The sequence below is a fragment of the Carassius auratus genome, chromosome 12, assembly GCF_003368295.1.
Source record: "Carassius auratus strain Wakin chromosome 12, ASM336829v1, whole genome shotgun sequence".
Taxonomy (NCBI): Eukaryota; Metazoa; Chordata; class Actinopteri; order Cypriniformes; family Cyprinidae; genus Carassius; species Carassius auratus.
Genome location: NC_039254.1, coordinates 12,063,879 through 12,086,244, shown reverse-complemented (window position 1 = coordinate 12,086,244; position 22,366 = coordinate 12,063,879). Strand labels below are relative to the sequence as shown.

Genomic DNA, 22,366 nt, shown 5'->3' with positions numbered 1-22,366 from the left:
ACTGTTTTTTTTTTTTTTTTTTTTTTTTTGCTACTGGGTAACATATAATATAAACAGTTATAATTGCCTTTTAAATGAATAAATTAAATGTATTCATATCCTATAGTGAGAATTTAACTCATCCTGGTAGATCCTCTCCCTTTAATCCCTTCACATCTGAATGGACTTTAAATCTATGATGAACAGAGTTGCAATAATCAGGCCCATTTCTTCCCTAATCTGTTTCAACAGCTTACCAGGCCGCTAATATCTGACTTTATCCTCTCAAGATGAACTAATTAAGCTCAGTCTTAAGCAGCGAGAGCTCTTGAAAGCAATCAGCCTGTCTAGCTTTGTTCAATTTCACATGAATTACAGATGACGAGCAAGCTGAGACACAATCAGCAGTTACTCCGAATACCAGACAGAGAGGAACAAGGTTTCTGTGGCTTCTTCCCACAACAGCACCGCAAAACCACCATCCGTTCGGATCCAGCTGGCTGTTTCTACCGCCGTTTATCTGTTATCTATCAAGACTTCAGCTTGGTTACAACACAACAGCTCAGAAGAGGCCTGACCTCAGATGATCAAGTCTCGGCTTGACCTGGAAACACTTTCAGTAGCTCTAATTATCTGAAGTACCCTTTAAAACAGTGGAAAAGAACTGCTCAAAGCCATATACACTATATTAGAGATGTTAAATGGTTTAGAAGTTCACTGAAATGACTTTTAGAACTCAATCAAATTTAGCATTTTTGTGTGCAGTCCACCTTTCTAAAAGTAGTTTTTTTCGTAACAATGTGGCTCGCATTAAGGACATATAGGCTTTTATTTTTATGTTTTCAAAAGGAAAGAGCACTGTCAGATGGAAACATACACAAGCACTTAACATAAAACTCTAATTCTGAATTAATTCAGATTTTTTTTAAAGAATAGGCATGAAGGAGACAGCATCGGGAGGCCAGTAAGCATTCTGACCGGATCTGGTCCCCTGCTGGCTTCAATGGGACTTGACTCATCTCTGCGAGAGAGGAATGTTATTATATACTGTTCATACCAACCAACCCCCCCACCCCCCCCCCCCCAGCCGGTGTCGCTGCTTTAATGATACCACAAGAAAATCCACCCGCTGCAATTCAGTGTGAAAAGATCAAGGATGTTCAGGGATAATGGGGGTCACTTAGGAAAATGAGGGTGAAACAGATATCCTGGTCAGAAGGGTATTAGTTTCAAACCTATTGATTCAATATCAGCAAACCAATCAGTTGCATTGTTGCACAGCAATTGTGTTTGATGATTTAGGTACACTTAAAAAAATAAAAATGGTGGCTACTTTAATGGGTTACCCCCATGTCGTTCCAAACCTGTAAAAGCTTCGTTCATCTTTGGAACACAATTGAAGATATTTTGGATGAAAACCGGGAGGCTTGAGACTGTCCCATAGACTGCCAAATAAATAATAGTGTCCAGGTCCAGGAAAGTATGAAAAGCATCGTCAGAATAGTCCCATCTGCCATCAGTGATTTAACCGTAACGTCATGAAGGGATGAGAGTATTTTTTGTACACGATGAAAACAAAAATAAGGACTTTATTCAACAATTCCTCTCCTCTGCAACTCTCCAAATCAGCGTAGCGCCATTTTGGCAAATCTGAGCTGTATGCAGATGACGTACACTCTTCTGTGTCAGCCACGGCAAAAGGATACGTTTTTTACGTCTATTTATGCTTTGGTTTGAAAGCAAACAATGCATCTGCGCAACGCAGATTTGCCAAAATGGCGCTACACTGATTTTGAGAGACACGGAGGAGAGGAATTGTTGAATAAAGTCGTTATTTTTGTTCTCATCGTGTACAAAAAGTACTCTCTTCACTTTATAACATTACGGTTGAATCACTGATGGCAAATGGACTATTCTGATGATGCTTTTCATACTTTCCTGGAGTTTTCATAAACAATATCTTAAACTGTGTTCCAAAGACGAACAAAGCTTTTACGGGTTTGGAATGACATTAAGTGATTAATGATAACATTTTCAGTTTTGGGTGGAGTAACCCTTTCGGTCTCACTTTATATTAAGTGGTCTTAATTACTTACATTTACTTATTACATTTACATTTACTTATTGTATACATACATTTTTTTTTACATAGTATTTTATTTTTAAAAGACCTGCTTGTAATTACATCTGTAATTAGTTTCTGTAATTACATTTATAATTACAAAGTTGACCGATCCTTTACCAATAAGTATCTTTTGATCTAAGGATATAGCAGTTAAGGTCACTTAATATAAAGTGGGACTGAAATTGCAAGTAAAATTCATAAATAATTACAAAGAAATGGCAAGTGACACATCAAATAAAATGTGATATTTTGAAATAAAAAAAGAATATATATATATATATATATATATATATATATATATATATATATATATATATATATATATATATATATATGTATATATATATATATATATTTTAAATATGCTGCAATAATCTATTTTACTTACAACTTTGTAAAATAATCTCTAATAGCGTACACAAAACTAAAAAAACTAATTGTCACAACTACTTGTGGGCTCTGCCCACCGTGAAATTTCATTGGTCCAAAATTATGCTCCACATAAGGGCATATTAAGCACCAACTTTTGACCACTATTTCACATAATAGTATAAACAAAATTTTTACAAAAAGTTATCAAATTTTTTTTTAGTCGCAACTACACAGTGAAATCTCATTGGTCCAAAATTCTGCTTCACATAACTTTTGATTGCCTGAGATTTTGCAACATTGCAGTTTCGCATTCAGTTTAGACTGATTGTTAGCTTGTTAGGACACAGAAGAAGGTTTAGTGTGCCAGCTCTGAATGACTAATATGCACAAAGGTTGCTTTATTAAATAAACTTGATTAAGAAGAAGAAGAATGCACAGTTACCCTCAGTCAAGGTCCGATGATGAATACACCTGTGCTCTATGGATCATCCACACAACCTGAGGTTATCTCTGAAGTCATCCTATCACACACACACACACACATAATACTCTCACTTTAAATAATGGCAGTGGATGAGGCTGGTATGTGTCTGTGAGAGGTTTCTTTAAAGTAATAGTTCACCTAAAAATGAAAATTCTGTTATAATTTATTAACCCCTCACATCTTTCCAAATAACTTTTCTTCTTCCTTGAAACAGAAAGGGTCACTTCCAAAGACTGAATCATTCAGGCCAGTCTTGTGAAATGGATCAACAGATTCACTAAAAAGATCCGTTGACTAAGCATAATTCTCTCATTAAAGATACATCTTTAAAGTTTTAGTTACAAATTATTAATTGCATTTTTAAACACCGAATAAACAATTAAAGTACATTATACTGTAATTACCACATTTTGAGATTTGGCTAATGTTTGGTCGGGCTTCCGAATGGAATTGGAAAAACCATCACGGCTCTGGTGAAAAGCAAACTTCTAAGTCCATCTCAGTTCTTTCAGAAGGGCTTTAGGGAGTTGTGTAATACATCACAAGTTTAATCAAAAGTGTCAGGCTGCTTACGCAGGGACTGAGTCAAAGCTCTCTGTCAGCTCTGCTAGTTGAGCAGTGACAGGCAGCAGCTCCCAAAGACACAGCCACAGAGCCGTAACGTCACAGTAGTTTCCGTACTACAACTACAGGCCAGCACTTTACGGATTGAGGTTTAGAAGTTATCTTACTGTCCTTACATCATTTGGAGCCTTGCTCAAATATTGCAGAAAACACACACACACATACATTTGCCTGCTGGAAAATCAAGCTTTTAAGCTGGTAGTTGTATTTTGGCATGTGGTACCTGGTTTAGACTTGCAATTAACCAGCTTCTAGCTGATGCAACTGGCTTCAGGAAGTCTAGCTGGATGACCAGCTTGGAACAGATAGAAACTAGCTATTATGTTTCATAACAGCGGCTGAAGATGGATTTTCAGGGTGATCTGGAATGTGATGTATTTTATAACACACAAAAATAATAATGCAAGCAGTTAGTTTTTTTTGGCAGCAAAGAAAAAATGATCAACAGTCCTAAATAATGAAGGCTAAATGAATAAAGCTATGTAATACTAAAAGATAATCTTTTTCAAAGAAATGTGGAGTTTTGTCCTAACCACAGTTTCGGGAACTGTGAAACTTCAGCGAGAGTTAAAAATATTCACTGAACTCTGCCAAACCAAGCTCTAAACATATTATCCTCGGAGTAACAATATGACAAACAATATAAGCTGCAATAACATTAATGAAAAACATATTGACGAAATCTTACCCAAAGAGGAACTAAACTTATCCGTGAATGTCAGTACTGAGACTGCTTGTCTGTATTGCTCTGCCGTCTGGAATGACCTTGCATGCTTTCAGCTACTACCTGTCGCCCTTTCAGTTAGCGTCTTCAGTTAGCTAGCTAGCATTTTTCTTGTATCTTGTATTTGACTCAGTCAACAAAATGTGCTTAAAACCATTTTTCCCACTGAAATAAAAAACATAGTTTGGAACGTTATATCAGAGAACTGTGCAGTGGGTGGGCACCTCCCATGACAAATTCGCAGAAAACAGACACCCACGACGCATTAATCAATGACACGTTTGCAGAAGTGCGTTGTTGATTATAATACGAATACTCTAGGGTAACTTCACTGGCTATAGCAAGGGTACATGGAGCGTCATTAGGAAAAGAAAAGGAACCAAGAGAAAGAAAACAAGTTCGAACACTTTTCAAGGATTCTGGGATGTTCTTTTTTATCTGATAAGCCCAGAGCAGTTGAAATGCCAGTCAAAAGTGTGGCGGGAAAAAACCTGACCTGTTGATGGAGCTTGTGTTCCTGTCCTGACAGAATGACTGAGGAAAAGCCCCATCCTCAGGCTACCAACCCTTTCTCTCTTTCCTTTTTAAGACTTTTCTAAGTTAGTGGAAAATGAGCTCAAGTCATAAAGGCGGCATCTGACCAAAATTAAAGCAGCATATAATTAAACTGAAATGGATACAACTTGGAATATTTGATAAAATTCCAAATATGATTCTGAAAATTCAAGTGATACTTTCCATAAATACTGTAATGTACCACAGGACTCTGAAATGGAGGATATACTGTGTGGCCCACTGTACTGCCCGGTGGGAAATTGTAAATTAATCAAGTGTGGACCATTTCAGTGACATTTAAATTAGAGGCGTTTGTTAAATTACACAAATGTTCCATCATTCAGTAGAGGAATTAATTATGACAAGGTGATCCACTCTCTAATCCCTTTTCTCCTCTTTTCTCTCTCTGAACCTCTCTTCGTTCATGTAGCCTGAGGCACACATGCTTTCCATACATTTGACACAAAAAAGGTGTGTTATTTTCCAAAAATCTCCTACTTCCTGTCTAAAAATGTCCAGTATTAGTTGAGGGAATGGCAGAGATCCATTCCAAACAAGTAGAGATCTTTAAGCATTCTGTTGATCTCGACCAACACGGCTTTAATCTCTTTGTTGAGAAGTCAAAGTGGTGATGCAGCACATCTCAGACAGGCAAAGATGCGCTATGGAAGTGCACTAAGTGATGAGGCATGGGAGTAGTTGATAAAGCTTTATATTTGAACGAGTGGCCTGAATGTTAAGATCGCTGGTTTAAAACACACCTATTTCCGAGCAGCTCTCAGATAAAGCAGAAGCTGGCCAGGAATGTGTGGTGAATGTTCCCTGACCTGTCTGGGGCCTGGTGTAGCAGGCCAAAGCTGTGGCCTTGTAATGAACTCAAGCACAGCTTTAACAAGGCATCAACCTCAAGAGCTCCAGAGGTCGGATGTCACAAACTCACACAAGTTCAAAGAGTTTCTTATTTCTTCTGCCTCTGGACAAAAACAGAACACTCAGCAGTGTGGTCATAGACAGGTGCCTCATCTCCCTCTTTTTTAGAGAACGCAAGATGAGAGCTGAAACAGTTGGAGAATGACATTAAAATATGCTTTGTCTAGGGTTGTTTAATTTGGAGGGTGAACAAAAAAGGTAGCTTAAAGGGATAGTTCATGCAAAAATGAAAATAATGTCTTAAGTTACTCACCCACCTCATTTTAATAATATAGGGCTGTTTTCTGTCTTTCTTCCGTGGAACCGAAAATGGGAAATTCTGGGAAAAATGAATTCCATGTGAACACAATGGGAACACAACCGCACAAATAAAATCATTTAAAAACTTGCTTATATGATTCATGTGCTATATAAATCTTCAGAAGACTTATGCAAGTCTGTCACCACATTACTTAGTCTGTGAGTTCTCAAGAATTAAATCAGTCAGGTTCATGAACGATTCATTTAGACCAGCTTTGTGAACCGGATCGACTGAATAATTAAAAACATTCAACCCAAAAGAAAGGTTCATTTATGAATTGGGTATGAATACGTCAAGAAAAGCAAGGATGAATGATTTTCAGTGAATGAGGATTTAAACTGAAATGTATTTTTCACAAAACTCTTGTAGGGCTTCTAAATACTATAGCTTTTTGGCCCTATAGTGAAAAATAGATATATTTATTTCATGCTAAGTATACTACAAATACATTTACACATTTAAGTGCTTACTAAAAATACCCTGCAATTGTACTTTTACAATACTAATCTACTGTATTAAACTTAAATCTGCTAAATTGGATCAACTAATTGTGTACTTAATGCACTTTAATGGAAGTGGAAGTAGTGCAAGTCCAATTAAAGATATCCTGAAGTACATTTGACTGTGCTAAAATTGAACTATTGCAAGTAAACTTCAGGTACACTTTAAATATCTTGCATTTAAAGACTGATATTATTTTAAAATCATGCATTCTTCCCTAGTACTCCAAATAAAGTAAAATTTCACATGCCAAATAAATTTGAATTTTTATATCAGCAATTCTAAAGCGTTATGTCAGTAAATATGTTAATAGATTTGAACTTAAGTGTATTTTATATGTATTAGTTTTATACTAGGGGGACCGTTCATGTTTAACAGCCTTTAATTCAGGCTTTTATGCAGATATAAACACTGGCCATTGCACATACATGACAGAGAACACTATGAATGTGTACTGTTAAATGCACTGTGTTAAAACATACTAGGGTTATTGTGCCAGGACATTATCAGTTAGGTTTTCCTTTCTAAAAAAAATTCTAAAGCGTAATTCAAAATATGAGAAAAACACTTGTGAAAAATTAATTCCGAAAAGTACAGAACAGTAAGGACTTTTCTTAGAATGCGTTAATATGTGAATAAAAGCATACATTTTAAAACTATGCTTTTTCAGAGAGCTTGACAACCCCTATCCTCATTCACTTTCATTATGCTGAAAAGAGCCTTTCAAGAGACTTAATGTTTGGGTGGGTGTCCCTTTAATCTTTAGCCAATGGCTAAATAACATTTCTCTGTTTTGTGTAGAGAGGAATTCCCTCACTTCATAATCCTTGTAGCTGTGGTTTGCAATGGCTCATTAATGCTTGCGTCATTATTTTCATCTTGCACTGCAGTCACCACCCACCCAGCAACACGGAAAGCGAGCGATAACACCTGAAGGCTAGAGGTGGCCCTAAACCTGCACAGACAAGCACCTGCTAGACCCTAAAGCTTCACTGTGTCTCCTCACGGTAGCAGATTCCAGCAGACAAATTAGCCACTCGCATCAACCCAATGTTTGTATTCCCCACTCATTCGTGTCGCCGCACCCTTCTTTCCCTCGAAACGGTTTTGGTGCGTATTTATGTGTTTGCGATCCCCCCACACTGAAGCATTCCTCTTCTCATCCACTTCAGAGTCAATGGTGCAGATCACCTAACAAACCACAGATCACTGAGGACGTGATGCATGCGATGAAAGCACGCTCGGGTGTGTATCAAAGCATGCAGTTTAGTAATTAAATTCATCAAACACATCCATATCTAATTAGGAGCCTCTACCTCATACATAGACACTGTCGAGTGCAGAGAAAGGCTTATCCACAATTCAGCACAACAGTGTGTACACCAACACACTAATCATCCACATGGGTGAGAGATTAATGGGCAGTTATGCTGCAAGCAGATGTGTAATTATGCCACTTACTCACTCAGCAAACATAGCAGAAAAACAGGCTCCATTTCCAGTAAGTTCCTATGTAAGGGGCCGGGGTTTCTGTCAGACACTTTGAAAATAATAATCCAAACTTATAGGAATAATACATGGTGGAGTAAATGAATGACACACTATAAAAATGTCATACTGTAACCATGGCTTCTTGGATGGAATTATGGTAATAAATACAGGCAAAGAAAAACAGGCACCAGTTTCACTGCTCTTCCTTTAAGTGAAAGTGCACCCAAAAAAACTCTGTCATCATTTCTTCACCCTCATTCCAAATCTTTTCTAAGTGGGACACAAATCCTGTTTATATAATGAAAGTCAATGGGGTCTTGTCGACTTGACATTAATCGTATGGACAGAAACAGTTCTTCAAAATATCTTCTTTTGTGTCCCAAAGATGAACCAAAATCATAATTATGACATTAAGGAGAGTAAACCATAACAGAATTTTCTTTTTAGTGTTTCATAACCAGGCCAAAAGTGGCCAAATCATGGCATCAGCAGGATTACATCTGATTATATTAAAAATGAATTAACACTTCAATAAAATTCTAAAAATCACACAGAAAAAATAAGATTCAAGAAAAACATGATTAAATCTTGGGCGTAAATGATCTTAATCATCATAAATGTGGACGTACAACAATTAAAAAAATGAATTATAAAACATCCATTCAACACAACTTCAAGTGCAATATGATATAAGCTTATCAACTCCATCTATAGAATGCCCACAAATAAATCCCTTTATATGTAAGAAGTTCTGTATGTATATGAATATGTATATCATTTTTAAGAAATCATATATTATTCATGAAATATTAATTCAGATTGTTATTTTCTATTTATATTCATATAAATCTGATCCTACATATGTTTTATAAATGATGCCCAGATCTTTTCCCTCTCAATAGCCATTGGTTTCATTGGATAACTTGCTGAATGGGAATCTTGAATTATTGTTTATTTTCTTACTTCTGAGTTTCTGTGGGACCTTCAAATGTTGTGTGTACATTGGGGGGCCTTGGAGACAAAGGTTGAGAAACACTGCTTTAAGTGATAGATTTAAGTGATAGTATAGAATTACCTATTATATAATAGAGAGACATGTTATGTTTACCTGTGCAGCTGTTTGAACACAGCCACTTTCACCCACAGACATCAGTGCTATGACGTCAACTCCATGACAAAGTTGATGGTGCCGTGACGCACCCAAATATGCATCAAAGGATCTCGACATAAGACTCTCGGCTCCTCTGATACAAAGACTCACCTCTCACACCTCCTCTGATTCCTGGCAGCCCGTGAACATCTCCCAGCTCTGTGTTCACGGTTTCAGACAACATCAAACAGAGAGAGTGTGTGACTGGAGCGAGGGAGGAAAGCAAAAGAGAAGCCGAGAAGTCTCTGAGGGGGATTTTTCTCTTCTGACTTCAATGCTAGGGCTTTTGTGTGCGAGGGGTGCAGTAGTACACTCATCTGTCAGAGAGACTGGTGCTGTGATAGGGTTGCACCCCGCGGGGGGCCTGAGGTCATCGCGAGCGGCTGATCTCTAATAGGTGTGATCCTCCAGTGGCCCGAAGGGGGAACCAGGTAAACCTCTGGCCCACAAGACAGCATCTATGTCAGCGCTGGCTGTCAGGCAGCATATCTCATAAGAAAAGCATGGAATACTGTCTTTGCACACTCAGTGCAGCTGCTTCAGTTCACAGGTTATGAAAAAAAATACAAAAATATATATTCCACAGTGTAGAGATGCTTTTACTGAGAATGAAATGAAAATACACCATTTATTTTCTAAATACATTTGATTAATCTTATCGTAAACAGTTCTTCCAAAAATGCGTTTAATTCATTATATAACCCCCTCACGAAAGAAGAAAGCCATTGTGATTACAACTGTGATGACAAGGGCTTAATAGGATCAACTGAACACTGGATTCTCAAAAGTATGTTTTAATATTAAAGATTCGCGGCATAGAATCTTTAAAATACGTCCAAGAGTTTTACACATCAGTCTGTTTTTGTTGCGATATTTCCACGCCCCAAAATGTGACACTGAACGAAACAAACTGTGATTGGTTGTTTGACATGCCAGTCTAATTGCCTAATGGGCGGGCCTTGGCCAGTGAAAGCTGCCATGGATTCCAGACCTTCAGTCGTAAGTCTGAAGGTCTGGCTACACGAGACTAGTTTCAGCCCGATGCGGCACATTGTTTAAATAGCAAATTCATTTGCACCCATTTGTAGGCCCATGGGCATGCTGGACTAAATAAAAAGTGTTTGCTACTTTGATGAACTGTGCCATACTTAAACCTGGTCTAAAGTCTGAAGTCAATTGCGCAAAATTTCTATGCATTTTTTTGTTAGAGCACATTAGTAGAAAATGCGACTCTGGGTGGGTCCACAATGCGCATTAACTTTGCTTATTACACACAGGGATGCACAGCAGCACACAAACATTTTTAAATATGAAATTATAAAAGATTACAATTTAAAAGATTATTATTGTTTAGGCTACACAAATATCATAATGCCTTAATGTCATAATGGATAGCCATCAGAATTAGATTACCTATTTGCTCATGCACGAGCAGCTCCGTTTAATTTCTGGAGATGCGTTCTGTCTCTGCACTTGCAAATTCCGCCGTATAAATAGCAAATCAACCATGGCACGAGTGCAACTGCCTCTTATAAAGAATGGGAGATGACACTCTGATTGGTTTATTGCAAACTATGCCCAGAAAACACCCATAACTCATTTAGAGAACAGGGACAACCCATTTATACCATGCGCCCTGGCGCAGCGACCGTTTTCCCATCGTTAAACTAGCAAAAGTGGATTCGGACACATCCTGAGTGCACCTGCTCTGTATGCTTGAGACCATGCGCTTAGATCGTTAAAATAGATCCCAATGTTTTGTAAAAGGCCGCAATGGCAATATGATGAAAGATTGTTTGATTTTCTTTAGAATAAACAATTCTTCTGCCAAATAATATAGTTTATTATCCAAACTGTAGATTTTAAATGGTTGTGAGGCTACATAGAAGCTTTCCGCATCATATATAGAGTGTAGAATGTGTAGTCAGAAGTTTGCACTTACTGGCATTTTCCAATGTCTTTTTTACACTGGCTCATCTGATCACAATTACGAGTCTAAACTTTTGCTTTATGAGTTTCTAAATGATTTTTACAGATTGCGACATTTACAGATTAGATGTCACTGGGTTCAGAGGTTCATGCAGATATGTTTTATAGCGTCGTCTGTGAGAAAATGAGGACAGAACTGCTAATAGATTCCTCTGCTGTACAACTGAATCTTTTCCAAACATTCACAGGATTTATAACACTGAAATTTTGACTTATTACAGCTCCAAACAGAGCGTGTGTGTTCTGCATATGTTATCGAAGAGACAACTCACACACACGATTAAAAAATTAATAAATAAAGAGCAATAAGAGCTAAAGGAGATTTAGGGTTACACCTACAGTATTAAAGTAGGTATGTCAAAACAAGGATGTATTTAAAACTGTGTGATCTCCTTATTCTTACATTGGACAGAGACAGAAGGCAATAAAATTAATTACCAGTGTGAAAGTATCGTTTCTGGAATAACTAATAGATTGGGCCTGTTTCCATGAAGTGTTCATGAAACTGTTGAGCTACTCGCTGTTTGGAAAAGAAGTAAATCTCTGAGGAATCTGCTGTCAGCTCATCTACTGCACACAACCACACATATACATATATATACATACGCTCGCAAACAGCTAATATCTAAAGACACACACACACACACACACACACACACACACACACATGCACACAAAGATTTGGATTAAAAACCAGAACAGCAGAGACATAAATATTTGAACACATGCAAACTTGCAGTGGATATAAGTGGTCATATACAAGAAGTATGTAATAACTATAATAACCGACTAGAACACAACTTTCAACGCCAAAATCCAATCTACATCTAATACTAAAGTAAAGTATTAGAGTCGTCCTCCATCAGAAGACTTAGATCTCAGGTGTGCCCACGATTGGCTTTAATCTTCACACTTGTGTTCCAGGTCCCTGGCCCTCGGGCAGCAGTATTCATCCCTAGGATCCCAACCCATCCTGTGTGGCTCTATACCTGGTCTGGTGCCAAAACAACTGCGCTTCTGCCGCAATTACATCGAGATCATGCCCAGTGTAGCAGAGGGAGTCAAACTGGGAATCCAGGAGTGCCAGCATCAGTTCCGAGGCCGCAGGTGGAACTGCACCACCATCAAGGACAATCTAGCAATATTTGGACCCGTTCTTGATAAAGGTATGGGTTAATAACACACAGCAGTCTAGCAAATGTAAAGTATTTACACCGTAGTTTAAGAAAACAATGAAGTTCTCTAGTATGTGTTTTTGCTTTGAGGTCAAACATATGCTGGTGTATAAAAAAAATTGCATCAACTTGAGGCAAATCAGTGCTTTGTTCAGGGTTATTTACAAAAAAATTATTAAAAAGACTGCATGGTGAACTTCTTTCATTGAATAATATTGTTGAGAAAAATATGATGAGAAAAGTATCACTGCAAGATATCAATGACTTTATAATGTTTCAAATAAGGTAATCATAGTATATTGGGGATTACTTCACTTTAGCTAAAATAGCTGAATGCTTTAAACTGAACCACTTCAGTGGGATAATTCATTATTCAAACAGATCCTACACATGAGATGAATCAGCGATATCCACAGCATAAATGCAATATGTCTAACAGTACAGGCAATAAAACAAAATCGCATGGAATCATACAGTCAGAATGTGTAACATATTGTTTTTATAACAACCAACTAACAACCATCCTAAAATAGTCTCCAAAACATGTACATTTAAATTATAGTGGAATTATATATTTAAAATAAAAAAGTAAATTCAATAGTTTAATAGTACATAAAAGTCATGATATTTCAGATAAGGTTTTCACAAGGACAGTTTTTACTTTTTGTATTCCTCTTCAATTAAATCTTATATTTTTTTTATCTTACATACTTAAATTATTAAATGTTTATGCAAGTTCATTACTAGAAGCTTTTATTAAGTTAAATAAGTGTTATTTTCATCAGCCAAACTAATTTGCCACTTCAGTCAAAATACAATGGCGAACATTCATATTTACGCTGAGAACAATTTCAATACACTTTATGAACATTTTTATAAAAAGAAAAAAAAAACACTGACACAAAAAATATTAAAACATAAAAACTGTATAAACATGTACAATTCCAATTTGATATGTCCCACCCAAACTTCCTTTTTCAATAGAAAATGTCACCAAAAGCAATTCAACTCAAGTTCGCCGGTCTTCAGGTATAAGCATTACACAAACTAGGACGAACCTATGAATACAGGACAGTTAGGATGCTAAAGCAGTTAGCTACAGTGCAGGACCTGGGCAGGAACAGGCAGCGAGGGAGAGACAGAGAGAGAGTGAGAGAGAAAAAGAGAAGGCAGGCCAAATGAGATTACAAGCAACAGAAAAGGGCTAGAGGGTTCACTTCGACCCCTACTGTGCATGAAGGCCAGTATGAGCCATCCCTGTGTGCCTCTTAACGCCCGGCTCCCACGGACGCCCCATTCACACGCCCTTTTGACTGTGTCATGAAAGCAGGCTGAAAGGGAATCTCCCATCCTTCCCCATCACGAAGGAACAGAGGTGGAAGACATGGGGAACTCGAGAGGGGGATGAGGAGACGATGAAGGAGGCCGTACGAGGAGAAGATAAGGAAGAAGTTTCTCCGCTTGCGTTCAGATTGGCCCAATGCATCCAGACTGGAATTTTTTAAAAGGCTTTGGAATATTTTGGCATAGGGACTGGTATGAGATGTATGTGTGTTTTGTGTATGTGTGTCACAGGAGGTGGGGGGGGGGGGGTTGCTGCTTTTGGAAATGCCAGCCCCTGCTCTGGGCAGCGCTGAACTGGGCTATGGGGTGCGGGGTGCTGGGCCCTTTTGTGTGGGTAATACGGTGTGACAACACAGAGACAAAGGCGGATTCATGGACCCAGCAGGTAGCGGGAGCTGCGCTCTTCTTGGCCCTTGGCCAGGGCTCCTGGGGCCCAGGGCTCACAGTTTTCTGTTGTGGTGAACCCAGCTGGGTCTGCCAGAACCAACTGGGCCTCCTTCTGGCCTCAAACCCAGAGAGGTGCGCCCAAACACAACCTTTATTAAAAAGGACTGTTTGTGTGGACATGAACTTCCTGCAAGAATAAAACAATAATACCAGGGGCGAGATGAGTCTGCAAATTCATGAGAAACAGCTATACGGCAACAAACGTTCATAATGTCTTAAAGACCCTGTGAAATGCTTGTCAAACACAGTTTCACTCTAGTGTTCATGCGTTTCCTGTTAAAACAGGAAGTTTTGGTGGGACATAATCATAGTTATTGACTGCTACCTGCTAATCAGTTGTAGATGGTCAGAGAGACTCTGTCATTTTAATCTAGAGGGCATCAGATTGGACAAAAATCTGTGTAGTGGAGAATGAGTCATCACTATTTTCCTGGAAAGGAAAGACTGTACTTTTTAAATGTGGACATCTGGTAAATGCTAATTTTGTTCGTTTTTCAGGGCTGTACTTTCTAGCATATACAGTAGTCGAGTCTGAAATCTTATACTGAGGATAAGGATGAACTTTGCAAGTATTTAAAAAAGTATTTATTTAAAGTGTGTGTAATATGGAATGTGGACATAACACACACTGTACTTCAGAATCTGCCAATGTGGTAGGTTATCTGGGAACTTCCGTAAGCTGTTTTATGAATACTGTGAGACATAGAACTCATTTGTTCATATACAGGTTATTATTTTTTGCCTACTATATGGTAGAGAAGTAGGCATATTCAAATGTAAGATGTAAGCTGCCTCACTACCGTCTACATAGATTCATAGACTTCTAGATAGACTACATAGACTTCATCTAAAAAAAGCATAATAACTGTCATGGAACATAATAAATGACTAAAATGGAAATTTTCTGGAAATTTCTGACTCTCATTTCAAAAGTTTGCCACTAGCATGTTGCTACGCTAAGGACAGAATGAGGTAAATTAAACAGTTCCACTTTAACGAATACATTTCTGTATTAAATTATACATTTCTCTTGCCTCATCCACCATTGTGATTTTTTTTGTTTGTTGTAGTGTATTACAGGATTTAAAGGAATACAAGTATTTCCAAACTTATCTGCCTTTCTTTCTTCTGTGAAATATAAAATACATTTGTATTCATCTTTTTTTTTTCATCCACACAATCAGTCAGTGGTATCCAAAGTTATTTTGGACCAAGTGACTTTTACTGCATGATCCGAAACATCTGAAACATCAAAATACATCTAAGATTTTGCTCAGGAGGACATTCATTAAAAATGTTAGACAGCCCAAGCAAAAAAGTAATATATTTAAGATACATTTATTTTTATATGTTTATACGTTTAGTGGTTAAAAGTACAATTGCAGTTTTTTTTTTTATAAGTACATAAATATGTAAATGTATTTGTAGTGTACTTAGCATGAAATATATGTATTCCGAATAAATTTCAGTATATATATTTTTTTTTACTAGAGAGTGCTGGACAGAACCATAAAATGATTGTACTAGAATGATAACATGTTACTATGACATCCATCATCTAAACACAACATTGTGGACAAGCACTGTGTTTTGGTTCCAAATTCACATTACCCACAATACACCAGCATATTCCATGTGTGTGGGCGCTCCTTTAGATAATCTTACACCAAACTCGGTCTGAGAACCACTGTCATTAGAAGCACTTAAATGTTTGGGGTGATGAAGTCGTAAGGGTTGGTTAGGTTGCAGTTTTTCCTGTGGGGACCATGCGAACTGGTGAGCCACAGTAAGTGTGCGGCAATTGTGAGACGATGGTGTCTGGTTACATAATAAGCTGTTGCATTCAAAGGGGGCGTAACTCCATCTCTCAGCACATGCCTTCAGAAACCAAACACGCAGACTTATTGCTGGCTTTCACACACGTGGCCGCAGGGCTCGGACGGGTGGGAGTATCGTGGGGCTTCTGAAACATTATCCAGAAAGAAACCAGCACACCTTTGAGATGACACAGCGTCAGTGAAACCTCAGTGACATGATCAACAATCGTCCCGCTGCTGTCAGAGACGTTTACAGAGCAGCACTCAAACACCTCGTATATCAGTATATTCCAGAGCTCATCGCAGAAAATGATCCATGCCCTGAAGACACAGCACAGCTAGATGAGAGACTTTTGAGAGGGCCACAGTTAAAGAGGCAGGGATCTCTTTCAAACCTTTTACAAGAGCCTCAGGATAGACTCGGAGTGAACTGTCTCACTGTCTAAATAGACAGACTTCCTATCTAGGCAGCAACCTTACTGTGGTGATGTTCGAGATATGCAGCAACTCCATGAGTACAACACTGGACACTCAACTTTTTGTTTGCAATAAGCATGTTGCTAACAGAGCTCTAGTGCAACAAGCATAAATCTAAAGTGCACTAAAATAATCTATTTGGTCACACTTTATTTTAAGGTCCTATTCTCACTATTAACAAACCATTAAGTATGGCTTTTGTCTTAATGTACACCTTATTTGCTGCTTATTAATAGTTGGTAATGTAGTTGTTAAAGGGATAGTTCATCCAAAAATTAAAATTCGGTCAATAATTACTCACACTCATGTTGTTCCAAACCCGTAAGAACTTCATCTTCGGAACAAAAATTAGACAGTATTGTAATTAACACAATCAACATCCAGAAACGTAGTAAGGAGATCTGTAAAATAATCCATGTGACATCAGAGGTTTAACCATAATTTGACGGAGCTACTAGAATACTTTTTGTACACAAAGAAAACTAAAATAATGGCTTTATCAACCCGATCTCACGGCAATTCGTACATTTTTCACAAGGTGGCTTCTTTGTACAACCACGCTCGTACTAATTCATATACGATTGTTGCCAAATCGTAAGTATTTTACGAGTTGCACAATTCGTATGAATATGTGCGAATGACCTAAACCTAACCGTCACTGGGGTCGTATAAAATCGTAGGAGAGGTCGTACGAGTGAGGTCGTACAAATTCGTACGAATAAGCCACCTCGTAAAATACGTACGAATTGGTCGTGAGATAGCGTTGGCTTTATTCAATAAGTTAAGAACTGGTCCCTATACTTAAGTGGTAGCGATACTTTTTGGTAGTTAATGAAATTAGATTTTATTCATAATAATTATTTCTCCCACCTCATCCTTTACTCACCCTTGTGTTGTTCCAAACTTGTATGACTTACACTATAAGAAGGAAGAAAAATAGAAAACATACTGGTAAATCTCTGGCTGGACATTATCTGTTAAATTGACAGACATTTCTTTTAACTTAAAAACTTTAAATACAGGTAAAACACTTGACCACAAAACCAACAATCAACACAGAAAGTTCCTTAATACACTGGGCCCTATTTTTATTTCAACACACTCCAAAAAATTTATAAATACAAATTTTCCATAGATGAAATGTGAACTATTCCATTAAAAGCTAACATAACTAAGTAACTCTGTATGGTTTGGACCAGGACATGTGTCTGTCAGAGCAAGGAAAACTTATAACAGCCATAACATGTAGAAATGTTTACACAAATGTCATCAAAAAAAATACCTCTTTCTTTTCTCTAGCCACAAGAGAGTCTGCATTTGTTCATGCGATTGCCTCAGCTGGAGTGGCGTTTGCAGTGACCCGTTCATGTGCGGAGGGGACCTCCACAATGTGCGGCTGTGACTCCCATCATAAAGGCCCGCCAGGAGAGGGGTGGAAGTGGGGTGGCTGCAGCGAAGATGCAGAGTTTGGGGTTTTGGTGTCTCGAGAGTTTGCAGACGCTCGTGAGAACCGACCAGATGCTCGGAGTGCCATGAACAGACACAACAACGAGGCAGGACGGATGGTAAGAGACTCATGATCTTGATTTTAAAAATAATCTGGATAGAAAATTCTATGCCATTTTATATGAAAAAAAGTTTTTATTTATATATATATATATATATATATATATATATATATAGATTAATACTTTTATTTAGCAAGGATGCATTAACTAAACATTTATAATGTTACAAAATACTAACAAGAAGATTCTTACTTGAAAAATTTGTTTTCACCATTGATAATAAGACATTTTGCTTGAACAGCAAATGATTTCTGAAGGATCATGTGACACTGAAGATGAGTAATGATGCTGAAAATTCAGCTTCGGGCTATCACAGGAATAAATTACATTTTAAAATATATTAAAACAGATAACCGATTTGAAAATATCATCAATTTTACTGTGTTTTTGAACAAATTATATTGTGTTTTTAAACAAAACGCAGTCTTCGTGAATAAAAAATAATTATTTCAAAATTTAAAAATATATATTCTTTCCGACCCCACATTTTTGACACCCTCTTATTTAACAACTTTTCCTAATTAATTCCAAAGTATGACATTTTGGTGTCTACATACTTAAAGGTGCCATCTGCAATGTTTGGCAAAAAAAATCAAGTCATACTCCACATTCCATACCAGATGGGGGCAGTATGCCTCAATAAAGTGAATTGGTCTACTCTAGAGTAACAAACGAGAAACGGCATAGTCTCTATGCTCCGCCCCTACTTTCACAACAACACTACAGCCATAGCCGAAGCCTAATTGTGCGTTCACACCGCCGCCGTCTAGAGCGTCAAAAATCGCTCTTGCCGCTCTGCTCACGACGCTGCAGAAAGATTTGTGAGCGCTCAGACGCTCTAACGTAGATCGAATGCTTATTTTGTATTTAAAGTGGCCGCAAAGCAAACAAGCTTGTTGATCTCATGCAGACTAACCACAAGGAGTTATAACCTCATTAAATATTGTTTTGGACGAAATATTAGGATCCTTTACTTAAAATGAACAATCTCAGGCACCTTGGTCCACGTATCACTTTTAATTTATTTTTTTATGTCCCTGTAGGCAAACAGGGACACATCATAGATTAATACAAACGCTAAACAGCAATAATCAACCTGTCCTTTATTCTGCTTGGGAACTAATGTGCTAACTCTCAAACATTCACCGTGAGACACACGCAATTGACTCTTTTCACATGCTTTCATGCCACACATCAATTTTTTCACGCACAGAAAAACCCCGAAGCAAAGAGGACACGGAGACCAACAGACTAGACAGAGCAGGTTAGTTATGATACATAGGGCTGTGCAAAAAATCGAATGCGATTTCCATGCACCTCTCATCAGTAAAGACGCTCCTGTAATTAGAAGTATATCTCCAGCATGTGCATTTAGATCAGGGTTGCCAGGTTTTCACAACAAATCCTGCCCAGTTGCTTCTTAAAACTAGTCCAAAACTAGCCCAATCGCGTTTCCGGGAGGTTCCCCGATAAAACTTGCTTCCCGGGGTTAAAATATAAATTTTGGGGAAGGGTTTCCCTGGTAAAATTAGCATTTTAGGGGCTAAATATCACGTTATTGGTATTGGGATTGCTTCAAACCGCGGACATGAAAAACAACCGCAGACTTGGCAACACTGGTTCAGGTGGAGCGGCAGTTACTGCACAGAGCCTTAGTCTACCGACAACTAACACAAAATCGCTTTCAAAATCGACAAAGAATCGCCTGCGATTTTAACATCGATGTTGTGTAGATTGTAAGTGAATTACGGCTCTGTGTAGTAAATGCCAACCAGTGTTGCCAAGTCTGTGGTGGTTGTTTTTTATGTCCGCTGGTCACAGCGACCCCAATAAAAATAACGTGATATTTAGCCCCTAAAATGCGAATTATACCAAGGCAACCCTGCTAAAAAACCTATATTTTAACCCCGAGAAGCAATGTTTTATCGGGGAACCTTTTGTTGTGAAATTTGTTGTGAAAACCTGGCAATCCTGATCTGAACACACGTGCTGGAGATATACTCCTAATTACAGGAGCGTCTTTACTGATGAGATGTACACGAGTAAAGACATGCACAGCCCTATATAATAAAATGGGTAACGTTAAATTATAGCTAGCTAATTAACAACGCAGCTACGGTTAGCCATCGCTAACATTAGCACGTTTATTGAACAGCCTTCGATACATTTCTATGTTATAACTTCCCGAAAACAAATACACAAACATATAAAACAAACTTCTAGCGAAATACTAACAGCATCTAACTTCTCCAGCGATTAAAAGCAGTGCCGATGTTTACTCTGGTATTCTTATCGGATTTGATTTGTGATTCCGAGCGCGGTTGTATCCCTGTAGCGGGTGTTGGTCTCTTGCCAAGGACTTCAGCCATCCTTTCGCTCTCATCTCTGAACTGAAAGTAGTGGGCTGTACTTTCCACATGATTGACATCAGGTTCAAGTACACGCCCACAGGCCGTGCGAGTTATTCGTGTATTGTAGGTTGGCTGGTGGTTATGTTGCCCACATACCGCCTCCCACGGCCGAAACTGGTATTACAACACCTGTCGGGCTGGGGCTAGTAATGCTAATGCTAATTAAGGTTGATATCTCTGCAGCACTATAACTTGACATTTTCTTAATGACATCATCGCCCTTATTTCTTCTCATTCTTTTGATGTGTGTACGTCATGTTATGGATATTTTTACCTCAGTTTCTGCATATGGCACCTTTAAAGCCTTATTGTGTATTTCTTCATTTAAGTATCGTTCTATCTCCCACTGTGGATATCAATTGTGAGTTTTGAAACTTAATACTGTGTCCGCTCTTTGCCGAAGGGAGACATATGTAATGTGAAAAGATAAAAGCTGAGAAAACACACCATGTTTGTGAAATCACTTTAGGTGAAGTGTGTAATTTGTGCATCACACCACAAATGCTAAATAATTGCTGCTTTTATCATTGCTCGGACAAATGTATTTCCGCCCCAAACTCACCGATTGTCTGAGCAAATGTTGTTTTGGTCTCAGTCAGGCCATTGAAACAGTTTGTGATTCCGGTAGTACCGCAGAAATGACACACTTCACTTTTAAGCCAACAGGTTCATGATAACCAAACAATGAACAAAGCCGTACTTGTCCCGCTCCTGGGTAGGTCTTACCCTACAGTTCACAAAGGTGTTAATGCACCACAGATCTGTCAAATATCTCCTCATCCCTTTTCCCAGAGACTTTCAACTTTAAAACTGGTATTTTCGTGAGAAATTACTGGGTAATTACCTCTCTTATCCTTTCATGCCTCTCATAACTTGCATCTGTATTGAATCCGTGACACCCGGTGGTTTGCAGAAGGGAGGAAGGGAAGAATAACACTGGGGTTCAGGGTTTAGCCCGTCACTGCTGCTGTCATGACTCAGAATTGGAGTCTTTTGCGCTAAAGGTGCTTAAGGGGCAATAGGCGAGACCACACTGCAACAGAACGCCGCTTTGATCAGAGAGGGACCACAGGAGCAGGCACTGAGACAGTCAGCCCTGTCAGGACCCTCGCATGCTCCATTGTTTTCGACGCAGCCTGAGGGACCCGCCAAGGGCCCAGAGAGTTCGGGACATGATGTCAGCGGCCCCAACTAGACCCCCAGGGACCTGCAAACACCTGCCTTCCGCCGCAGCTGGGGAATTCTGCAGCTAAATATAGCGAGTGAATTAAGGCAAACAAACCAAAACAAAGACATATGGTGCCGGTGGCGAACTCCATTAAGCGGGACTTCAGAAGAGAATTAGCCAAGAAACACAAGGGCCTGTCTGTACGCTCAGCACCTGAACCTGAGCCTGAGAGCATGCAGAAGAAGTTGCAGTCCAGGTTGTTGTAGTCTTATGTAGTCTTATGTAGATGACTGCAATTGTGATACTGTTTTTAATGCTATAATATTATTATAGACTAACCAAGACTTGTCATGGCCCTTACATATAATTGCTCTTTTGTTGGTTCTGATTGCTTCAATTTTCCTCATTTGGAAATCACTTTGGATAACAGCGTCTGCTAAATGACTAATAATTTATTAAACAAGCAACGCTTCAGACTAAATTTGGTTACAGATAATCTCTTTGGGATCCTCAAGGAAGAGAACACAACAACCTCCAAAATGCAAATATTTAGTCAGAATGCTATTTAAAAATTATTTATTTATTCACTTTTACTGTTTTTATTTAACTGCAATTTAAAATGTTCATTCAATAGTGCAATTGAATTAAAATTTTAAAATTCAATAATATGTTTTTATTCATTTAATATTTAACTTAAAAAATGGTTACAGTGTAATTAGCTACATGTTCTTACT

The 22,366-nt window shown here is 38.3% G+C and overlaps 1 protein-coding gene across 1 annotated transcript in view; it reads left to right on the top strand.

Moving 5' to 3' along the window:
• The window catches only part of LOC113111864 (proto-oncogene Wnt-3), a 29,645-nt gene that overhangs the window by 3,018 nt on the left and 4,261 nt on the right, over positions 1 to 22,366 (top strand). Inside the window, exons 2-3 of the mRNA XM_026277026.1 lie at positions 12,150 to 12,391; positions 17,785 to 18,050. Coding sequence (XP_026132811.1) covers positions 12,150 to 12,391; positions 17,785 to 18,050 — 508 coding nt within the window. The remainder of the gene's footprint in view (positions 1 to 12,149; positions 12,392 to 17,784; positions 18,051 to 22,366) is intronic.